Below are 19,373 nucleotides of genomic sequence, written 5' to 3' on the forward strand. Positions count from 1 at the left end.
AACTCGTCTGCTTTTCCTTAGCTCATCACATGTGGACACTCCTGATGGGAAGACTTTCTGTAATTTCCACGAAGAAGAAAGTTGAAGAAACCCTGCAGGCAAACCAATGTGAGAGACACAACTCATCATGGCATCTCCTCATAAGTATTTCTTCCCTTCTTCTATTGCTATTAGCTTCCACTAACATTTTGTTTCGTACGCACAGTCACCACTAATGTGCTTCTACATGAGAAATTGCTTATTTTATTTGAACTATGATGTCATCACAGAAGGCTAGATGGAATTCATGAGGCACAATTCACGTTTGGCCCAAGCCCAAGTGCTTCAAAATTGCTAAAGACCTCTCCTGATTTTTCTAGTTCATCAATCACATAACCACGATTTATAAATGCTTCATTTTTAGTTAATTGGGAGATGGGGCAGTTTTGATTGAGACCTATGAATTCTGCCCAGCAACAAGTATCCCAACTAAATGGGATGTGGGACCAGTGCCCTAAGAGCTCCAACTCAAAATGGGTTTTACACCTAATACAGAATTGTGATTCATTTGCAACATTATTTTATGTGAGTAAACCTAATGAAGATTAATTTATATTTCTATACATTGGCATTTTGGGCATGCTACGATTGCGCCTCATGAAATTTGCCTGGCAACAAGTGACATCGCCATGGACTCAAGGAACCACAGCAACTGTACTGATGAATTTACCTGCTGTGCCCAACATGCTGACAAAGCTATCATTTAATCTTGTTCACGTCTGATTATTGATGTTGATTTCCATAATCCCAGAAAAGTTGCCCTGCAGGAGGTCACAAAGAGGGCTGTGCGGCAAGCTATGTGCGGTCACTCTCGGGATTATCTGACGACATGTTGTTTGTCCAGGGAGGAGCGCTTGTTCGCCACTACACTGGATGTGCTTACGCTATGAGAACATGCCATGTGGCTGTGTGACATAACCTCTAATGTTCACCCATATTGATTGATTGATGGTGGAAGAGAATCTTAATCCATGTGGTGGTCTGAGTTGATATTATTGGAGCAGACCTCACATAATATAACCACGGCTGTTAAATACCTGATTAAAAAAAAATACATTTGGGTGGGGTCATACCAAATAAAAAATCTCTTAAAACTTGAAGAATTTATCAGGTTCCAACAACAAACTGAAAAAAAAGAAGCTTTTTGTTGCTAGGCAGAATTCACGGGCATATTCTCATTTACGTTGTGCATACTGTATGGACCTACAGTAATAAAATGGCGACCTTTTCAAACATGACATTTTTGTTGTACCTACAAGCCGATTGCAACTCATGACTCGCAGTGCCATGGATCCGTGGCTCAGGGTGCAAAATCAATTAGCAGGGCAAACACAAGGCGCTATGTGCTGGGAGAGACCACGAATAGTGGCGTAATGATGACTGTACAGAAGTTATTTCTGATTCATTGGGACTTTTGGGGGGAATATCCATTGAGTGTTGGCCACTCCTGGTCGCTTTATTAACCAAGTTAAAAATAAAAAATAAAATACAAGAAAACCTTTAATTTGCTATTAAAATCTTGTTAAAGGGGCCATTTTGTATGATATAATGGACAGCACAGTATGGTTGAAATTCATTCACAAAATGAGTTTGAGTTCCCGTTGCTGCGCTATTTTGAATGAATTAGTATGGCTTTGGAGCAAAAAATATCATCTGTCAAAAGTCACTACTAGTCAAAATTGTCAAAGGTTGTACTGGACCCGATCCAGCAAACAGACACTGAAAAATGTTAAGTTCCTGTTTACATAATAATGACGTTTCCCTTAAAAATAGAAAAAAAGAAATGCAACAATTGCAAAGAAAAAAGCAAAATGTGCTCAGTTCATATGATCCTTGTTGAACTGAGGTCTCATGCGACTGTCTGAAAAACGATCAAATCAGAGTTGTTTTCTCCTGAAAATAACTTTTGCCGCTTTATATATGTTACATTAGGGAGCTTTATTGTGGCAGTATCAACATATAGAAATCAACACATAGTCTCTTCTGAATGACATACAAACATTCAAATGTTTCACTTCACAGAGTTCATAAGGCTTGGTTGTCCCAGAGGAGGGGGCGGGTTGACTTCAGTGGATGTTAATTTCAAAATAAAATCTCGTAGAGTTGCTTCAAAGAAATAAAACCAATATGATGAAAGGAAAATCAGCAGTCTGTACATGCTCACACAATCCCGAAATGCCTCCCTCTAACATAATCCCCATGCCCAATCATTGGCAAAGACCTGAGTTCAAATAGAATACAATTCACTCTTTATTATGTATAATTGTACACAATTTTAATGCTTTAAATTTCTGCTTATAATAACCCCAAAATACTTGTCCTTTGATCTGACAGAAATAGAAACGTCCTCTCACCGTAATGCTATTAAGTGACACAGCTCAAAATATGAATTAAAAGTGACAATGCCTTTTATTGTTAGCATACATGCTAAACTACGAGTTAAGCTAATGCTACATCATGAGACTCTTGAAGCTAAACCTCAAAATGCTAACGGTTCATGTCAGAACAAGTAGCAACATTTTTAGCTTTGCATTTGTCTATTTCTACATCATGTTTATTTGCCTCTTATTCTTGAAGCTAATCTCAATTGGCTGATAATTCAAACGAGTGGGAATGCCATGTTAGGTAACATGCTAGCATGCTCCGTTAGCCTCGAGTTTGGCTTTCGATGCAGCAAAAGCAGTTCCGAGTTTACGAGATATATTTTTATAATATAATAATTTTGCATAAATTAAGTTTAATTTCGTAATCATTAAGTTAGCAAATTTCCAAGTCTCAGCTAATGCTAACTGTTATCTTACACTTCTCAGTCTTAACAAATCAAGTCTCATGCATTCTAATGATGATCAAGACAATCCAAGCCTACAAGACAAATTAGGAGCAACAAACATTTTTCTTTTTTTTTCTCTCCACAATGATTAACATCATATTTACACAAGGAGGACATGCAGGTTTTCAGGCTCTTAAAAAGTGACACAAGTGAGCGATTTAGCACAGAATCGAAGAGCTGTACATCTATGAAAGCTTCAGAGAATTACCACGGAATTCCAAAAATGTTGACTTAAATTAATTAATATTATATCAATGATGACGTTGTCATAGTGATTTGGCCCTTCTGTTGGTTTTCAGTAGGAAAAATAAATGCTTTGTTGCTGCATATTTTCTACATATGCATAAAGGATGCTGGGTCGGACCCATGTGCGTCGTTATGCATATTCGTATGAGGCAGGAAACATTTGTACTGACTGTGAATGGAGATGACAGTTGTAGTGCATCAACATCAGCTACGGTCTTGCTAGAAATGAATACATATCATGTTATATACAGTACTGTGCAAAAGTATTAGCATTGTGGTGAATATATGGATTTGGGGTAACCGTAAAAAGTTCACATATATTAACAAGTCCAGGAAGTATATTGCAACCTGACAAAACACAAATGTGTCCACTGACAATTTTTTTGTTGCCTTTTTTGATCAGCTTGCACTTCAGTGACATTCTAGTCACGTATTGCTAATCATGGACTATTTTGCACAGTGCTGCATTACTGCATGTATGGAGGAAATGCACATACTAGAGCACACTTACACTAGGCAATTCGTACCTTGGCTCGAGTACATATTGCTTGACTAGTTTTGAACATCCCGTATTTCACTCAAGCAGGGTAGACACACTTCCCCCGGATTTGGAATATAATTTTTAATTTGGAAAAGGTAGACTTGGGCATGATATGAAATGGAGACAAAAATGTCAAACAATTACAAAAACAAAACTGAAAAATGTTAGATCATATTTTTACTTAATTTTCATTGCTGAAAAAGTTTTTTTTCTTTACATACTTGCATTCGTCATGCATTTTTATTCCCTTAATATTGTCTTATGTGATGTTAATACTCCTTCCCTAAAACAAATATCTTAAAACACTTCCATTTTGATGATTTTTCATGCACCCTAAAATCGTTATTTCTCTTATATTAATTTTTTTGTCTTGTAATGGGAGGGAGGGGGGGGGATTCATTTATTGTCTTAACAATATATACTATACAAAACGTTTGTTCTAATAATGGTACAACTTTTTTGGGGTAGTTTTCCATTTTGTAGCACAAATAGAATGTTATTTATTTAACATTAGGGCCGCATGGTTGGAGTTTCTTACTTTTGCTATTTTTGTCGATGAACACAGAAATTTCTGTTTGCACCGTTGTGGGGTTGAACAAAGACGACTTGATTCACTCTTAATTGAATCGTTTCCCATCCCATCATTCCATTTAAATTCAGTACAGGAGAGGCGCGCGGTTTAGCATAATAAACTCGCTGGAGTTAGATCCGGTGCATGCTTATGTCATGTTTATGAATGAAATACGACGACATCCACCACATAGTATATCAGTGGATTGCAGAATCTGTCTGCCTACTCCTGGATCAAATCCACCAAAATCACGTTACACCACCTGCATCACAATTTAGACCTGGTTTCACCTAGTCTAAAGTCTAATCTACTTTCTGTCACCACATTTTCAAGAGTGTCCGGGGCGTGTAATATAAATCGTCCTTGGTCCGCTAAAACACCCAGCGAGGTGTAGCATGGTCTACAAAGGAGCAAACAAAAATATTTTTCCTGCCTTTTCTTCTGTAACTTTAAGTCCTAGTCTTATTTTCTCTTAGTATTACTTTTATTATTATTATTGTAATTAACTCATTCACTGCCATTGACGGCTATAAACATCAAAAATTCATTTGAACTATTTCTATTAGTTTAACATTATTACAAATTAGGGGTGTCAGGCGATTAAAATTTTTACTCGTAATTAATCGCGTGACTTTAATAGTTAACTCACGATTAATCAAAAAATTTACATCTGTTCTAAATGTACAATAAAAAAAATCTAGGTTTTCATACTCTTGTTAACAAAAGTAGAAAAAAATGTTTAACTAATAGAAATAGTTAAAATGATTTTTTGACGTCTATAGCCGTCAATGGCAGTGAATGAGTTAAAAATTAAGTGTAAATGTCTTTCTTGTCAGTGTTTTCCTTAATCCTAATCACCAGAAATAATCTAGTAAGTAAAGTAAGTAAGCAAGTAAAAAAAAAACTAAAAAAACATTGCAGTACCATGAAGTGATGGGTGAATGGTCAGAGAGGGAGATAACCACGCTTGAGCTTGCTAATAAAGGACAATTGGGCCCAGTGTAAGTGTTCTCAGTAGATGAGACATGTTACAGATGAGAACAGGAGCTGCTTCTGCCATTTCCTGAGAAGTTGATGACAATAACTGACTGGACAGTCCGAATGGAAGCTACCAAGAGCGCCACCTGTTTTTGGTATTGATTTTGTTTGGATGGAGAGAATTTGAAAATGACCACTTAGGGAGAACGGGGGTGCTCAGTAGGTTTTGACACAGTGTTGTGGAAAAGAGCTACGTCCTCTACGACGACACACATCACGGGAAACGTATACGACACTGACATGACACACATGTTAACAAACCCACGTCCGTCTCTTGCCTCGCTAGTCCAAATCTTCTGTCAGGAAAAAAACAACATCCTGCTCTTACATGCTTTCCTCTTGCATCCCAACACTCCAAACATGTAACATGAAAACATGACCTGTTAAATTAGCGCAAACAAAACACCCCCCCCTGTTACCAAAATGACATCATGTGGTCTGACAGAGAGACTCGATGTCGATTTTTGTGCTGTAGGAGTCGGAAAAAATACGCCCCTGCCCCCCAAAAACTTGGGTAAATTTGTTAGTTTTTTCTTTTCTTCTTTTGTAAACTTTTACATTTTTTTCCAAAATAAGGTCAAAGTAGATCTTCTGACTGAAAAAATTCCTGAAAGATCCGTGTCACATAAAAATGTACAAAAGCTTAAAAACAACTTATGTACCAATGTGTCTTGTTTGTATACTATATCAACTTTGGAGAGTGTGGTACGGTTTAGCGAGTTTCCCGCCCACTCTCTAATGATTGGCATGCGAGGGGACCAATTGGGGCTCTCATCAAACAAGATTTATAAAACAACAAAAGTCTTTGCATCAGCTTGTCAGCATCTTGATTTTTTTTTTGTGTGTGCCTCTCCGCTTCCTTTTTTTTCAGCACTTTTTGTCCTTTTTCCTTGGCCACAAACGTCTATCTTAACAAGTGATGGCATCTTATGATGTTCTGCTGGTCAAGACTCAATGATGCAATTGTAGTTAAGACTCAATATAAGATAGAATGACATGTTAAGACTACGGCGACCCAGACATGACATGGGTAGGGGGGGGAATTGACATACAACGTGCAGTGTGCACACAAAATACCAATATGGGGACACAAATTTAAAGCATAACGTGCAAAATACTAATTTGTGAATTTGCTGACAAAACACAAATTCATGTTAGTAATTTTATTCTTGGACAGTTGGGCAAGTAAGTGGAGCACATATTCTATAGAAACCGTACAGTAGAAGCAATGTTGAGGTTACTTGAAAAATGTAGTCCCTTACAGTTACTAGTTACCTGTTGAAATATGTCATGTGATTGAGTTAGTGAGGTCATCCAAGTACCATAATATTAATGTTATGTAACTTGATTACTTTTAATTACTTTTGGGTTACTCCAATGTGTGAAAAAAGACAACAACAAAATTGTATACATTTTTTCTAGTGCAGTCTTTGTTTAACTTATGAATGTTTAATATGTATGTTTTTGGAATTCGGGATCTATCTATAGCTATCTATCTAGTTAGCTAGCTAGCTAGCTAGATAGATAAAAAAGATAGATAGATAGACACTTTTGGTGACTGGTGACAATTTTAACGGATGATATTCATAATTTGACATTCAAATAGTATAGCTTTGGGTGAATTGTGATGCGAATTTGAAGTATTTACTAAATAAAGTATTTACTAACAAGTTGCTAGCCTGCTAACTTCATATATTAACCAGCAGTCTTGATGATTACTCCCCAAGCTAGGTTAGAAGTAGAGGTCTGTTTCTACTTTCTAAAGAAGTTGTGTTCCATTTGCTTACCCTGACGTCCAAGTTGTTGTTCATTGGAATGATATTGCACTCACATCGGTACTTCATGCTGCCATTTTGCCTCATTCATGGCCACAAATAAGCATTTTGTGCGCACCTTAAACCAATTTTTTAACATTAATAATTTGTGGCCATAAATCAGTGTTTGGTGTGCATGTTATACTTAAATTGTGGCCACAAATGAGTATTTTACATGTACGTTACATTGTGGCCACATTAACTTTTTCCTCAATGTTATGTCTGTGTTATGTCAATGTGTAAGACATTTGAGAAATATATTCCAAAATCCCAAATTTTGTGCATAAGTTTGACCTAATTTGTATCCACAAATTAGTATTTTGCGCACACCTTATACCTAATTTTATAACTACCATGTCATGTCTGAGGATCCGTACAAGACAGACAGACAGACAGACAGACTTTTGGGCATCTGTTTTTTCCCTGAAATGATGCATTCCTTCTTTTAGCCACATGGTCCTAGAGCTTTCCCATCCCACGTTCAGTCCGACCACAGGTTCTCCATGGCCATGCTGACCTTGCACACGATCCAGCGACGGAGGGGGCAGTAGTACTCGTAGTGGAACTGCTCGAACTCCGGCGTCTGGCGGATCTCGTGGAGGAAGGACACGTCCAGGTCGGACTCCAGTAACAGCAGCAGCGTGGGCACGGTGACCAGCAGGACGCCGGTGAGCGCGGCGACCAGTCGGGCCACGCTCAGCACGCACGCGTTGAGCCGGGCGTTTGACGACAGCAGGCTCAGGACTCCGCTGCCGCCCCTTCTCGCTGCCAGCCGGGTGCGCTCGAAGGCCCGGTCGCGCTCCCTCTCGGCCTCCAGCTGGGCCTGGATGTCGGGGTCGGCGTGGAGCTCCCGCAGAAGCCGGGCGGGACTCTGGATGGATGACGAGAACAGCAGGTCCACGCCTCCTTGGCTGTCGTCCACCGGCGTCGGAAGCATGCTGGCGCAAGGGCTGAGCAGGAACACACGGAAACACGTTTAGTAAATGAACTGTCCTAAAGACTAGAAGAGATCATTTAGCATCAAGGAGTGTTTTAATGCACTTTCTTGCACTCTCAGTGAGGGCTCAACGTTTCACCGTCATGTACAGGAAGGATGGGCAACGGTGGCCTGTGAGCCAAAACTCTGAGTGGCCCCTTGATTCATTAAAATAATAATAATAATGATAAGAATAATAATAATACTAAAAATTTCCTAGGGGGGGACTTTTTTTTCTAAAACAGTATTTTTTTCAATATATATAATTAAAAAATTTTGCACCCCTATTTTTTCAAGGAAAATGCACATGGAATTTATCAGAGTTTTTTGAATATTTTTTTGGTTTTTACAAATAATTTCTCCTGAGAATAGCGGGCATTTAGTGTATAGTTTTGAGTTGTAATATCACCATTCACCACTAGATGGCAGACATGGCCGTGTTGAGCTTTCACTGGTCTATACTACAATGTGATGGGGCCTAATAATTTTTGGTGGATTTGGAATGACATATATAAAAACAATATTACATTTTTCTTTGATCTTGAAGGCTGGATCTTCTATAGCCACATACAGTTTGAGTAATTTAGTAAAACATGATGGTTGCTAAATTCACCAATTCACCTTGACATCTTCAAAAAAGCACATCTGTGCTATTAATCTGAGCCACAGAAAAGTCTATGAATAAGCCAGTCTCTTCATGATCATGTTAACAATGACTAATTTTTCACTAGGTCTGTTTTTTAATCAACTTACCCGTAATTTGAACTTTTGCCACATAGAAGTACAAAGTGGTGAAAATGTCTATTGGTCTGTGACTGCGGGTGTCAGTCAGGGTGCGCCTAATCTATTAACCCAAGTTAGCTGAAATGCGCTCCACAGGCAGGACCTAATGAAGTGCCCAGTGAGTGCGTGTACGGTCCAGCAAACCTGTAGACAAGCTCAGAGATGGTCCGCTCTCCATCAGTCTCGTCGTCCTGATCCATTTCGCTTCCCGCTTTGGGCGTCTGAGGTCGGATAGTTGAGGCCTCCACGGCAAGACGAGGAAGCGGCAGGTCTGACACACAGTTTGCTCCATCCGTGCTTTGTTGATGGTCTGCAGGAGCGGCTGAAGGTATGACGGGAGACAATGCGGTCGAGTCTTTCAAAGCAACAAAGCCTGGTGGGTGAAAAGAAAACATTAATCAGTTCTTGAGAATACACTCCTTCCATGAATTATTATTATTTTTGAACTCTTTTTATTTATTTATTTATTAATTAAATGTATCTTAAGTCCAGCCCAGGAGCCATTTTTTTTCTGGCCCGCCGCAAATGTTTAATAATAAATCAAAAGGTTGCGATCAATTAAAATGTTGAAAATATCCCACAATTTTTTCCTTCTCAAAAATAAAAACATAAAACAGGGTATGTTTTATTTTTATTTTTACACCTAGCTATTTTACAGGTAGCCTACAGGTCTTGGCTGTTTCCCCCCTTTATTACATTTAAGTGCCTCAGCATAAGTCGACCTCCAGCACATTGGATTGGTTTTAGCATGTTTCACAAACCTCATCTTTCTTCCATTTTCCTGGATGTGGCTTTTTTTTAAACACTGAAATCACTGAAAATGCTACATATTAGCCACAAGATGGCGCTCACATGCTAGCAAAACGGGAGCGCTACAAGTCTGACAGCAACGCAACATAACTGTAAATAAATGTTACCGTATTTTACAAATAACACTCTCTGTCCACTACATATAGAACATGGTACTTCACATCATACTTTGACCACTATAGACAAAAAAAACAGAAGTGAAGTTGAGCATGTGTGTGCGTGTGCTGAACCAGAGATAAACACTGGATTAGCCAAGTGTTGACAAGCTGAGTCAAACAACACAGGACATTAGTCAACTGACAACCCCCCCAACAGCCACCCCACCCGCCTTAACTTGATGCATACAAGACAGCTGGATATATTTTTACACTTTTTACACACGCACGCACACATGTAGTACTTTATTTTCACCTACAGTATAGTTGCCAGGGGTTTGTTTATTCATCTACATATGACGTAGGCATCTAAGAGAGGAGGTCTTTATTTATGCATTACAAAATATAAAAAGGAAGTAATGCATTGAAAGGGCAAAAACCGTTGACTGAGCTGAATAATTCATATCGCACACAACATTGTGGAGTGATCACATGACAGAGTGAAGTGGAATGCTAATCATCACCCACGTAACATAAGAGTTTTTTTGTTTTGTTTTTACCAAAAAGGAACATGCAGTAAATTTCCACTGCGGTTTTGGGATGCAACAAAGTTCAAAAGGGCTTCATAGTTCATTATGTCTATTTGTGTCTCCATTGTTGTATAGGAATATAAAACGAGAGGTGTCGAAATGAAAGCTGTATTTATTGCGTTTGGATCCGTTTTTTTTCCTCAAATCCATTGACCCATCAATGACTCTAAAAGGGAAATATGATGTTTCACCTTCAAAAAAGGTGCTAGCCTTTGGAATAGCTTCTGAAAGAAATATCCAAGATTGTCCTTCAATTCAACTCTTGTGGATATAGGTCTTGTTCAAATACCGGTATCTCTAGGTCTTGTTTACGAGTGAGGTAACCACAGACTTGTGCTGGGTCAATAATAATAATGTGGTCAATTTACGGGACCACTGTGGTAAAGATCCAAAAAGCAAAGTTCTGAATTAAAAGGTTGATCTATGTTTTTACTGTCACGGTCACAATGTCAAGCTAGTGATGAAAAAGACAAGAAATGAGTTTTGTCTGAATTCTAGTGTCTGGATCACCCTTGGAGGTGAGGAGCTCACTCAGCCACCGAGAAGGGACTCAGGTTCAAGGTCCAGGAGACCTCTGGATGGACTAATGTCTCCAAGACGGTGGTCAGGGTTAGGTCACTATTGTGTTATGACCCTAGAGACGGGTTAATAATGTCTCCTTCAAATTTGATCCTAAATCTAATGACACATTGTTTAACGTTCCATATACTGTATAATGTCCAAATGAACAAAGTAAACAAAAAAGCAATGTGACCTCTTTTACTGCCAAAGACGTTAAATGACGTTCTGCAAAAACCTACGGAGGAGTGCCAAAGACGTTAAAAGACGTCCTCCCATTTTTTTTTTTTTTTTTTTTGAAACGGGTGCTGGGAAGGCTTGCGGAGCTCTCCTGAAAGTTTTAAGCAGGTTTTTTGAGCCTAATGACTATTTTTGGCCCCTAGAGGGCAGCGATGACTCTCTTTTGACAAGATCGGGTGGGCGTCAGTAGAGGCGGAGCTAGAGCGTTGAGCAGGAGATCAGAATGGAAAACAAAGGAAAAATGGCGGCCGGTCGCGAGGAGCTAACGCCAGAGCCGTTTTTTTCAAAGACCAAAAGCATCGCTAAAAAAGCACATTGTTGATGACGATCATCATCATCGATGATGAAGATGATGGTGACTCCGTGGTTGGAAAGCATTGACGCGGCAGTAGAAGACGTTAGATGGAGCTAGATGGAGGAGGGAACGGGCAATGGCGAGCGTTTGCAAGCAGCTCTACACTTACAAGACGAAAGGCATCGACCAACGCTAAAATAGTACATTGATATCCATGATGATGAAGGTGAATCCGAGCTTGACGGCGAAATTGGAACCGCTGACGCGGCGGCTATGACGGTGTCGTAACGCGGAGCGCAACCGAGCACGCACAGGCGGACGTTCGATCGGACGACGGAGAGTGCCCCGAGTCCAATGCATATTCATCGGAGGAAGTGTGTATAGTCTGCTACTTGCTTTTTATTCCCCAGAAAAAAAGGCCGTCAAGAAAGTGTAACGTTTGCACGCAAAACGGACCAATGTGAAAGTGAAAGTAAACTGTTGTGCGAGTCCTGGCGTCTCCTTGCACGCAGGAGAGCGTTACAAAAGGAAAAACTGTATTTGAAACATCCACATAATTGTAAGTAGTACCACAGTTGCACACATTTGTAAATAGTTTGCGAAATTGTTTTGTCAAATTGTTACACTGTTGAATGGAAATAAACGTATTTTGCAATCAAAAAACACTTTTTCATTGTTGGTGAAAGCGTTTTACAGAAGTAAAGCACTATTTAGGTGTTTGTGGCATCATTCATGGACAAAAAGAAGTGTACAATTCACTAGAGTGCATGAAATAACATCGTTTCACAAAAAGCTCTTTTTCTCCGTTTTTTGTTTCAAAAGAGAGAATTTCGGTGAAAGTAGCCATTTTCTATTGTTGATTACTGAAGAACGGAATAAGGTAGAAACAAACTTTTTTTTTCTGATGAAAGCTGAGAGTCCAATCTTTCATTTGGTAGTATGTGTGTTTCCATAGTCCAAACACAACATTTTCTGTGGACCTTGAAAGATCACTCAAAATGCTTAAATCGGCTGGCACTGGCGACAACCCGTTTTTGAAAACGTCTGGCAGTCAAAGAGTTAAGAATGCATTCTTTTTTTTTTTCATTTTCTCTGGAGAGCTCAGTATTGTTCATTCATCATGTCATCATCATTGCTCGCTCTTTTTTTTTCTTTCTTTCCTTTCTTTGGTCCTTCCTCAGGTCTCCTGACAGCCTCACGGCTCTGGCTGGGTTCTGAAGTGTTTGATTTAGGTGAACAGTATGGGATTTTTTAATAGGTTTTAGGTGAACTAAGGAATACACACTCGCACGCACACACACATACACATACAAAAAATAATAATAAGAAGAATGCATTCTTAATGCAAAGAATGTCAACCAGCACGCTAGGATTTTGTGAAGGTTCCACTCCATAGATCTCCTTATCTTACTTGGCTCCAGTGCGTTCCTCTGCATTCCGGCACTGATCCCAGCGACCTGTGCCCCGTGTCCCACCAGCCGCACATACACATCCCGCGCAGTGTGGTTGGCGATACGTAGATGGAGGCTGCGCTGGGTGGTGATCTTCACTTGGCACCTCAAGGCCTGCGCCACGACCACCGATGATGATGACGATGATGAAGATGACGGTAGGTCCTCTGAGGCCTGCGGCGGGTAGAAAACTTCCAGGGGCCCGGCCTCTCCCTCCTGCATCTTCTTGGCCGTTAGCTCCTCCGGCGGCAAGAGATTGGGTCGCTCCTCGGCGCCTTCCAACTCCAAACTGATTTGACCGGCATCTGTGCCATTCCGGTGCTCAACAACCTCCATTATGGAGTCTGATGACAAAGCTCAGACCCGACTGTCCGCTGCGACGCCCCTACATTGACTGACTGGACAGTGTTTGGCATGTGAGCACACACGCACGCCTCTATGTACACGCTTGAGAGACAGCGGGCAACACTGACCAGATACATTCTCTCTCTCCGTGATCCACAGACATGGCCGCCCGTCGGATGAATGTCAACCATCTTAACAAAGACTGCAGCGGCATTAGAGGCAGATCAAGCAAAGTGTCATGTTCTAAATATAAGCAAGGGGGTCCTGGTGTGAGAGGGGCAACTAATCTAACTGTGATTACAGAGAGGCAGGCCTAACCTCGGTTGGGATGAGGATCATTTTTCTTTTCCTCTCTTCATGCATGAAGGTCTTTGCCAACATTTGCTGGGCCTTTAAGTCACTATGTTTTTGTACCTGCAGTTTTCCATTGTCTAAAGATCCGAGTTTTGGGATGGTGGACTGCAGGCTCAAGGTTCACTATGGATGAAAATTGGAACAGATTGTTGCAGAAGACGGCTCACTTTATTGTCATGTTCAAGTTCAAGTCAAGTTGCTTTTTACTTAGCACTACTGCTTGTATATTTAATGCATTTTAGGAGAGCCACGAGCACTACATTAGTGGAGATTTGACCAAAAGAGACTGAAAATGAATACGACTGTGCTCCTACCCAAGGTTATTTTAGTAAGTGAAAACTAACAAAATTTAATTTAATTTAATTTTCATTAACAAAATAAAATGTCTTAAAAAAAAAAAAAAATAGGGGGGGAGGGGTTAATATATTCAGAGAAAAAACGCATATATTTGCGACATTATAAAGTGGCAAATTGGCAAGAGGAAAAAACCGCACAAAATTACGAGAAATAAACTCGCAATTTTGTGACATTACAAAGTTGCAAATTTGCGAGAAAAAAACTCATCACAGATTTGTGACATTATAAAGTGGCAAATGTGTGAGAAAAAAACATACAAATTTAGGAGAAATAAAGTCGCAATTTTGCGACATTACAAAGGGGCAAATTTGCGAGAAAAATCTCACAAATTTGCGAGAAAAAAACACATATTTGGGACATTATAATGTGGCGAATTTGTAAGAAAAAAAACTCTTAAATCTACTACTATACTACTGTGCTCCTACCCAAGGTTATTTTAGTAAGTGAAAACTAATAAATTTTAATTTTTTTTAATTTTCATTAACAAAATAAAATGGGGGGGAAAAAACGAACTGAAACTACATTTTACTAACTAAAACTAACTTTAATTATAGCAAAAATGTCTTGCATTTTTGTCTTTGGGAATTAATTTCATACATGAGCCTTTAGGGTTGATTTTAAATGTGATTTTAAGTTTTGACAATTTAGAACATTCGGGCATTTCTGCCATTTCAAGAATGCAACGCATATTATATTGCTTTTGCCTGCGACTAGCATACAAACCACGCATGTTGTTATAGTAGTCAAACAATATTTGATCACATTTTCAAATCAAAATAATCCTCGCAAATCAAATTACAATAATCAAAAGTCCAATGTTTTCGCTGAGGAAAAACGCTGCGTTCAAGGAAAGTGGGAAATCAGATTTATCCCACACGGATTGTGTCAGTTCCGCCCTCAAAGGGTTGGAGGAAAATGTCAATATAAGACATATGTTCACGTGACAAAACGTGATTTTGAATGACTTCGTTAACCAAAACAACAAACAATTTATCGGAATCAGCCATCTTCATTGTTTACATTTGCCTCAAACGCTTCGAGGGCGGAACTGAGACACCATGTTGTTTATTAAAGGGGAAGTCAACCTTAAATATTTCTTGACAATAATATGTTATACTTGACCTCACTAGTCTAAACATGACATTCTGATTAATATTACATCTGTGGAATATGAGCAATGACACAAAATCCGGCCATTTTTTTTATCCATCCCAGTGGGAGGCCATTTTGCCACTTGCTGTCGAGTGAAAATGACATCACAGTTGCTCAGGTCTCAGGTAGCAACCAATCACAGCTCAGCTTTAGACAACAGGTGAGTTATGAGCCTGAGCACTGAGCAACTGTGATGTCATCTTCAGTCGAGAAAAAGTGGAAAATGGCCACCTTCTGATATTGATAAAAACTGCTGGATTTTGCTGCTCACATTCCACTTAACCAGTATACCATATTTAGACTAGTGTGGCTGCATAGACCATATTGTCAAGACTTTTTTTTTGTTGACTTCCCCTTTAAATCTTGCACACAATTAATACACAATATTTTTTTTAAAGGAAAATTTAATGAACGTAAATTAAAACTTAGCTTTTTTTTTTTAATTACTCAAACTAATAAAAACTAAAAGAGTCACCTTGAAAACCAATGGACTCTTTGCACAGTTCGACTACTTCCTGAATTTAACACCACTCCTTCGTTTGCTGTCTTTCATGATTGGACAAACTGATTAATCCAGGTGTGTTTGTCCATTGTCGTCGTGGTTACTGAGGTCAGGCACACCTGGATTAATCATCTTGTCCACTCGTGAAAGACAGGAAACGAAGGAGTGGTATTGAGTTCAGGAAGTAGTGGATTTGTGCAAAAAGCCCATTAAAACTAACTAAAAAAAACTAAACTCAAAACAAAATAAAAAGTAACTATAATGAAAATTCCAAAACTTTTACAACCCTGCTCCTACCTATGACAGTGTGTTATAAAGTCCAGTAGTTTCCTTGACAAAAACCGGACATGGCAGGAGTGTAGTCCAATCCCTATAAGAAGATCTATAAGTGATAGCCTCTTGTGGGGACAAGCTGCACAAACACAACAAGGTCGACACCGACGCCGGGTCAGCTTCCTGTTTCTCTTCTAATGTCGGAGATTAGAGCTCTGAATATAGACGGAGATTCTAGACGCGGAGGACACTTTATCCCGATGTCCTTGCAGTCGCTTGTTGACGCTTCCAAGGTGAAGTTGTGATGGAAACCAACCAGATTGAAGATCCATCACATCCACGCGGTGTCAACTGTGGCTTCCTATCATCTTACCCTCTGATCTTCATACCTGAGATTTAAGTCTTAATATGCTAATCAATGGCAATATACGAGGAAATGGTTTTACTTAAACTTGTGAGTCAAGGTACGACTGAACCATCATTTCAAGCTTTAAATCCTCACGTTAGAACGGACTGAAGCAATAAGAGACAAGTGTGAATGTTCTCTACGTCAAGACATATATAGCACATAATTTTCCCATCTAATTGAATGTCATGCTCGGTCTGAGGGATCTGCAAATTCAAAATGCTGACACACCCACGTGCACACAATACAAGCACGCGCATACACAGACATGGCGGCACCCTAGGGGGGGATCATGGGAAGAGTATTTTTAGCAGACGGCGATTGCCGTCTCCAGGGAGACGGACTGATGGAGGGACGGAAGCATCAGCTGCTCAATTAGTGCTGTGTGTGAAGGGGTGTGTATGTGCGCACGGACTGTATGACCTCCCTGCTGGACGTATGTTTGCGTGCAACCAGAAATGCAGAATCCGCCTACCGTTTTCAGCAGCCGTCTCGTCGTACTCGTTGGTGGAGGGCAGGGCCGGCACCAGAGGTTCCATGTTCATGATGAGGTTCTTATGACTCAATGAGCTAAAGCTTCGACTTTGACCAAATTGTGCCCTAAAAAGACACCAAAATGTAGATGCAGTTTTTACCCCAGAAGTGAGAGAAAAATAACGCCATTCTTTGGGGTTACTTAAAAACGTTTGGTAACTTGGCAGTTCGTGTATTTGTGCTCGTCTTGAACAATGGTAACGCGCATTCTGTTTGAGTTGACCTTACCTGCGCACCTCAGGTGGATCTCGCTGGATCTTAGAGCTGGCTTCTATCACCTCCTTGGCTACTCTTCCACTGCAAATTTTTTTTTTTAAAAATAAAAAAAATTCACATATATCAGACAGTCTCATTAGTTAGACATGAAGAGAATGACCTGTGTATTTATAATTGCCTATTTTAACAGTTTAAACCATAGAGACCATACCACTAAAACACTAATATCATTTCAAACTTTCAAACTCATCTTATATAATTACTCTTTAAAATACGATGGCATATTAGGGCCACATATAAATATATATAAAAAAAAAATATATATATATATATATATATTTTTTTTTTATAGAGGGGGGTTAATATCTTGAGAAAAAACATTACGAGAAATAAACTCACATATTTGCCACTTTATAATGTCACAAATCCTTTTTTAGGGCGGGGAAGGGGTTAATATATTCAGAGAAAAATATCACAAATACTGTATACGAAAAAAAAAACGCATATATTTGTGACATTATAAAGTGGCAAATTGGCAAGAGAAAAAAACTCACAAAATTACGAGAAATAAACTCTCAATTTTGTGACATTACAAGGTTGCAAATTTGCGAGAAAAAACCTCACAAATTTACGAGAAAAAGAAACTCATCACAGATTTGTGACATTTTAAAGTGTCAAATTTGTGAGAAAAAAGCGTACAAATTTAGAAGAAATAAACTCACAATTTTGTGACATTACAAAGGGGCAAATTTGCGAGAAAAAAATTCACATATTTGGGACATTATAATGTGGCAAATTCGCGAGAAAAAAACTCACACATTACGAGAAATAAACGTACATATTTGCCACTTTATAATGTCTCAAATCTTTTTCTTTCTTTTTTTAGAAGGAGAAGGGGGGAAGGGGTAATATTCCGAGAAAAAAACTCACAAATTTACAATAAAAAAATCTTATATTTGTGACATTGTAAAGTGGCAAATTTACAAGAAAAAAAACTCTTAAATCCACGAGAAAAAAACTCACAGAATGTGAAATTATAAAGTGACAAATTTGCGATAAAAAACAAGTACATTTATGAAAAATAAACTCATAGATTTGCGAGAAAGAAACTCAGAAACTTGCGAAAAATACACATAGCATACTCGGATGTTTGTGCCAATACTTTTCAGCCAAATTTTCAAATAAGAAGATAGTAATTGCTTTAGCTGTGATTAACCACATCATGTTAAGCATTCGTACTTTGAAGCGTTTTGGGTACAAGTCGCAAAAACGTTCTCAGTCATTCACTTGCATTTACCTAAAGTCTGCTAGCTTCTGATTGGTTGGTGTTGGTCAGCTGATAAGGGGTCAGGAAGTGATGTCGCTGTAGCTTGCCATGTGTACCGAGTAAAGTTTAGAAATCCGTCTCCATCCTGCCTTTTTATTTGATTAAAATTGAATCTTCACGTTTAATAGCTCCTGGTGGACAAAAGCCAGCACCTCGTCCTCGCTACATGTCACAAGTCCCCCCACCCCCCCATGTTTTTTCTACAATATCTAATTTTGTTATATACCAAGCAGCAAAATCCAGAAACAGTATACTGTACATACACTACAAACAACAACAGACATGTCACCTGTATCTGAACCTGCTGCCCTTGAAGAAGATGTTGCTACTCGACATGGTCTTTATCTGACTTGACTTTGCACACCTAATAGAAAGACGGAGACAAGGCACACACAAATAGCTTCATTATCACAAAGCATCTGTTGCGCAAGCACTCAACAGAAACATTAGCGACCTGTGTGTAATTTGTGTGACTGATAAGTGGCGGCTATTAGTCGCCAGCTAAGTATGAATCAAAGTAATACTGTTCAGAGCATTTGTTTACAAAGTCAATTGAATCAGATGTGATGCTTGTCTGACATATGAGATGACATTAGTGTGCCTCGTCGCTCCCTTCAACAAACTTGAGCTGCTCTCATTAATAAGTCGATCTGATGCATGGGAGTTGTTCCTGGAAACATGTCAAACTCAAGAATCGTTTTCCAATTGTACTTTTCTTATAAAAGAGCTACGACTTGTGTCTGAAGTGTTCCGGCTACTTTTTCCCTACATTGAGCCACTTTTCCGATCCCTCAAGTAATTATTTTTCCCAAGAAAGAGACCAGCAAAAACAGTGGTCCTAATAATATTGTACTACTAATACTGTACATGTTTGGTGTATTATAAGTCATCACTATATCACTTCTCTATAAAGTCCCGACTAGGAACGGCTAATATGAGTTGGCTATTTGTGTACACGATGAATGTTATAATTTTAGTATTATTTTATTTTAACAATGGAATTATAATGACCTTGCATGATTTTGTTTAA

At 39.1% G+C, this 19,373-nt stretch overlaps 1 protein-coding gene across 2 annotated transcripts in view; it reads right to left on the bottom strand.

The window, feature by feature from the left end:
* Positions 1-1,958: 1,958 nt before the first annotated feature.
* Positions 1,959-19,373, bottom strand: part of frmd3 (FERM domain containing 3) — a 57,529-nt gene continuing 40,114 nt past the window's right edge. For both annotated transcript variants that reach the window (XM_077562548.1, XM_077562546.1), the window contains 5 exons: positions 18,633-18,707; positions 17,029-17,097; positions 16,742-16,866; positions 8,983-9,211; positions 1,959-8,029 (listed from right to left, as the gene is read on the bottom strand). In XM_077562548.1, coding sequence (XP_077418674.1) covers positions 7,561-8,029; positions 8,983-9,211; positions 16,742-16,866; positions 17,029-17,097; positions 18,633-18,707 — 967 coding nt within the window. In that variant the 3' untranslated portion in view covers positions 1,959-7,560. The remainder of the gene's footprint in view (positions 8,030-8,982; positions 9,212-16,741; positions 16,867-17,028; positions 17,098-18,632; positions 18,708-19,373) is intronic.

The sequence above is a fragment of the Vanacampus margaritifer genome, chromosome 3 (genome assembly GCF_051991255.1).
Source record: "Vanacampus margaritifer isolate UIUO_Vmar chromosome 3, RoL_Vmar_1.0, whole genome shotgun sequence".
Lineage (NCBI taxonomy): Eukaryota > Metazoa > Chordata > Actinopteri > Syngnathiformes > Syngnathidae > Vanacampus > Vanacampus margaritifer.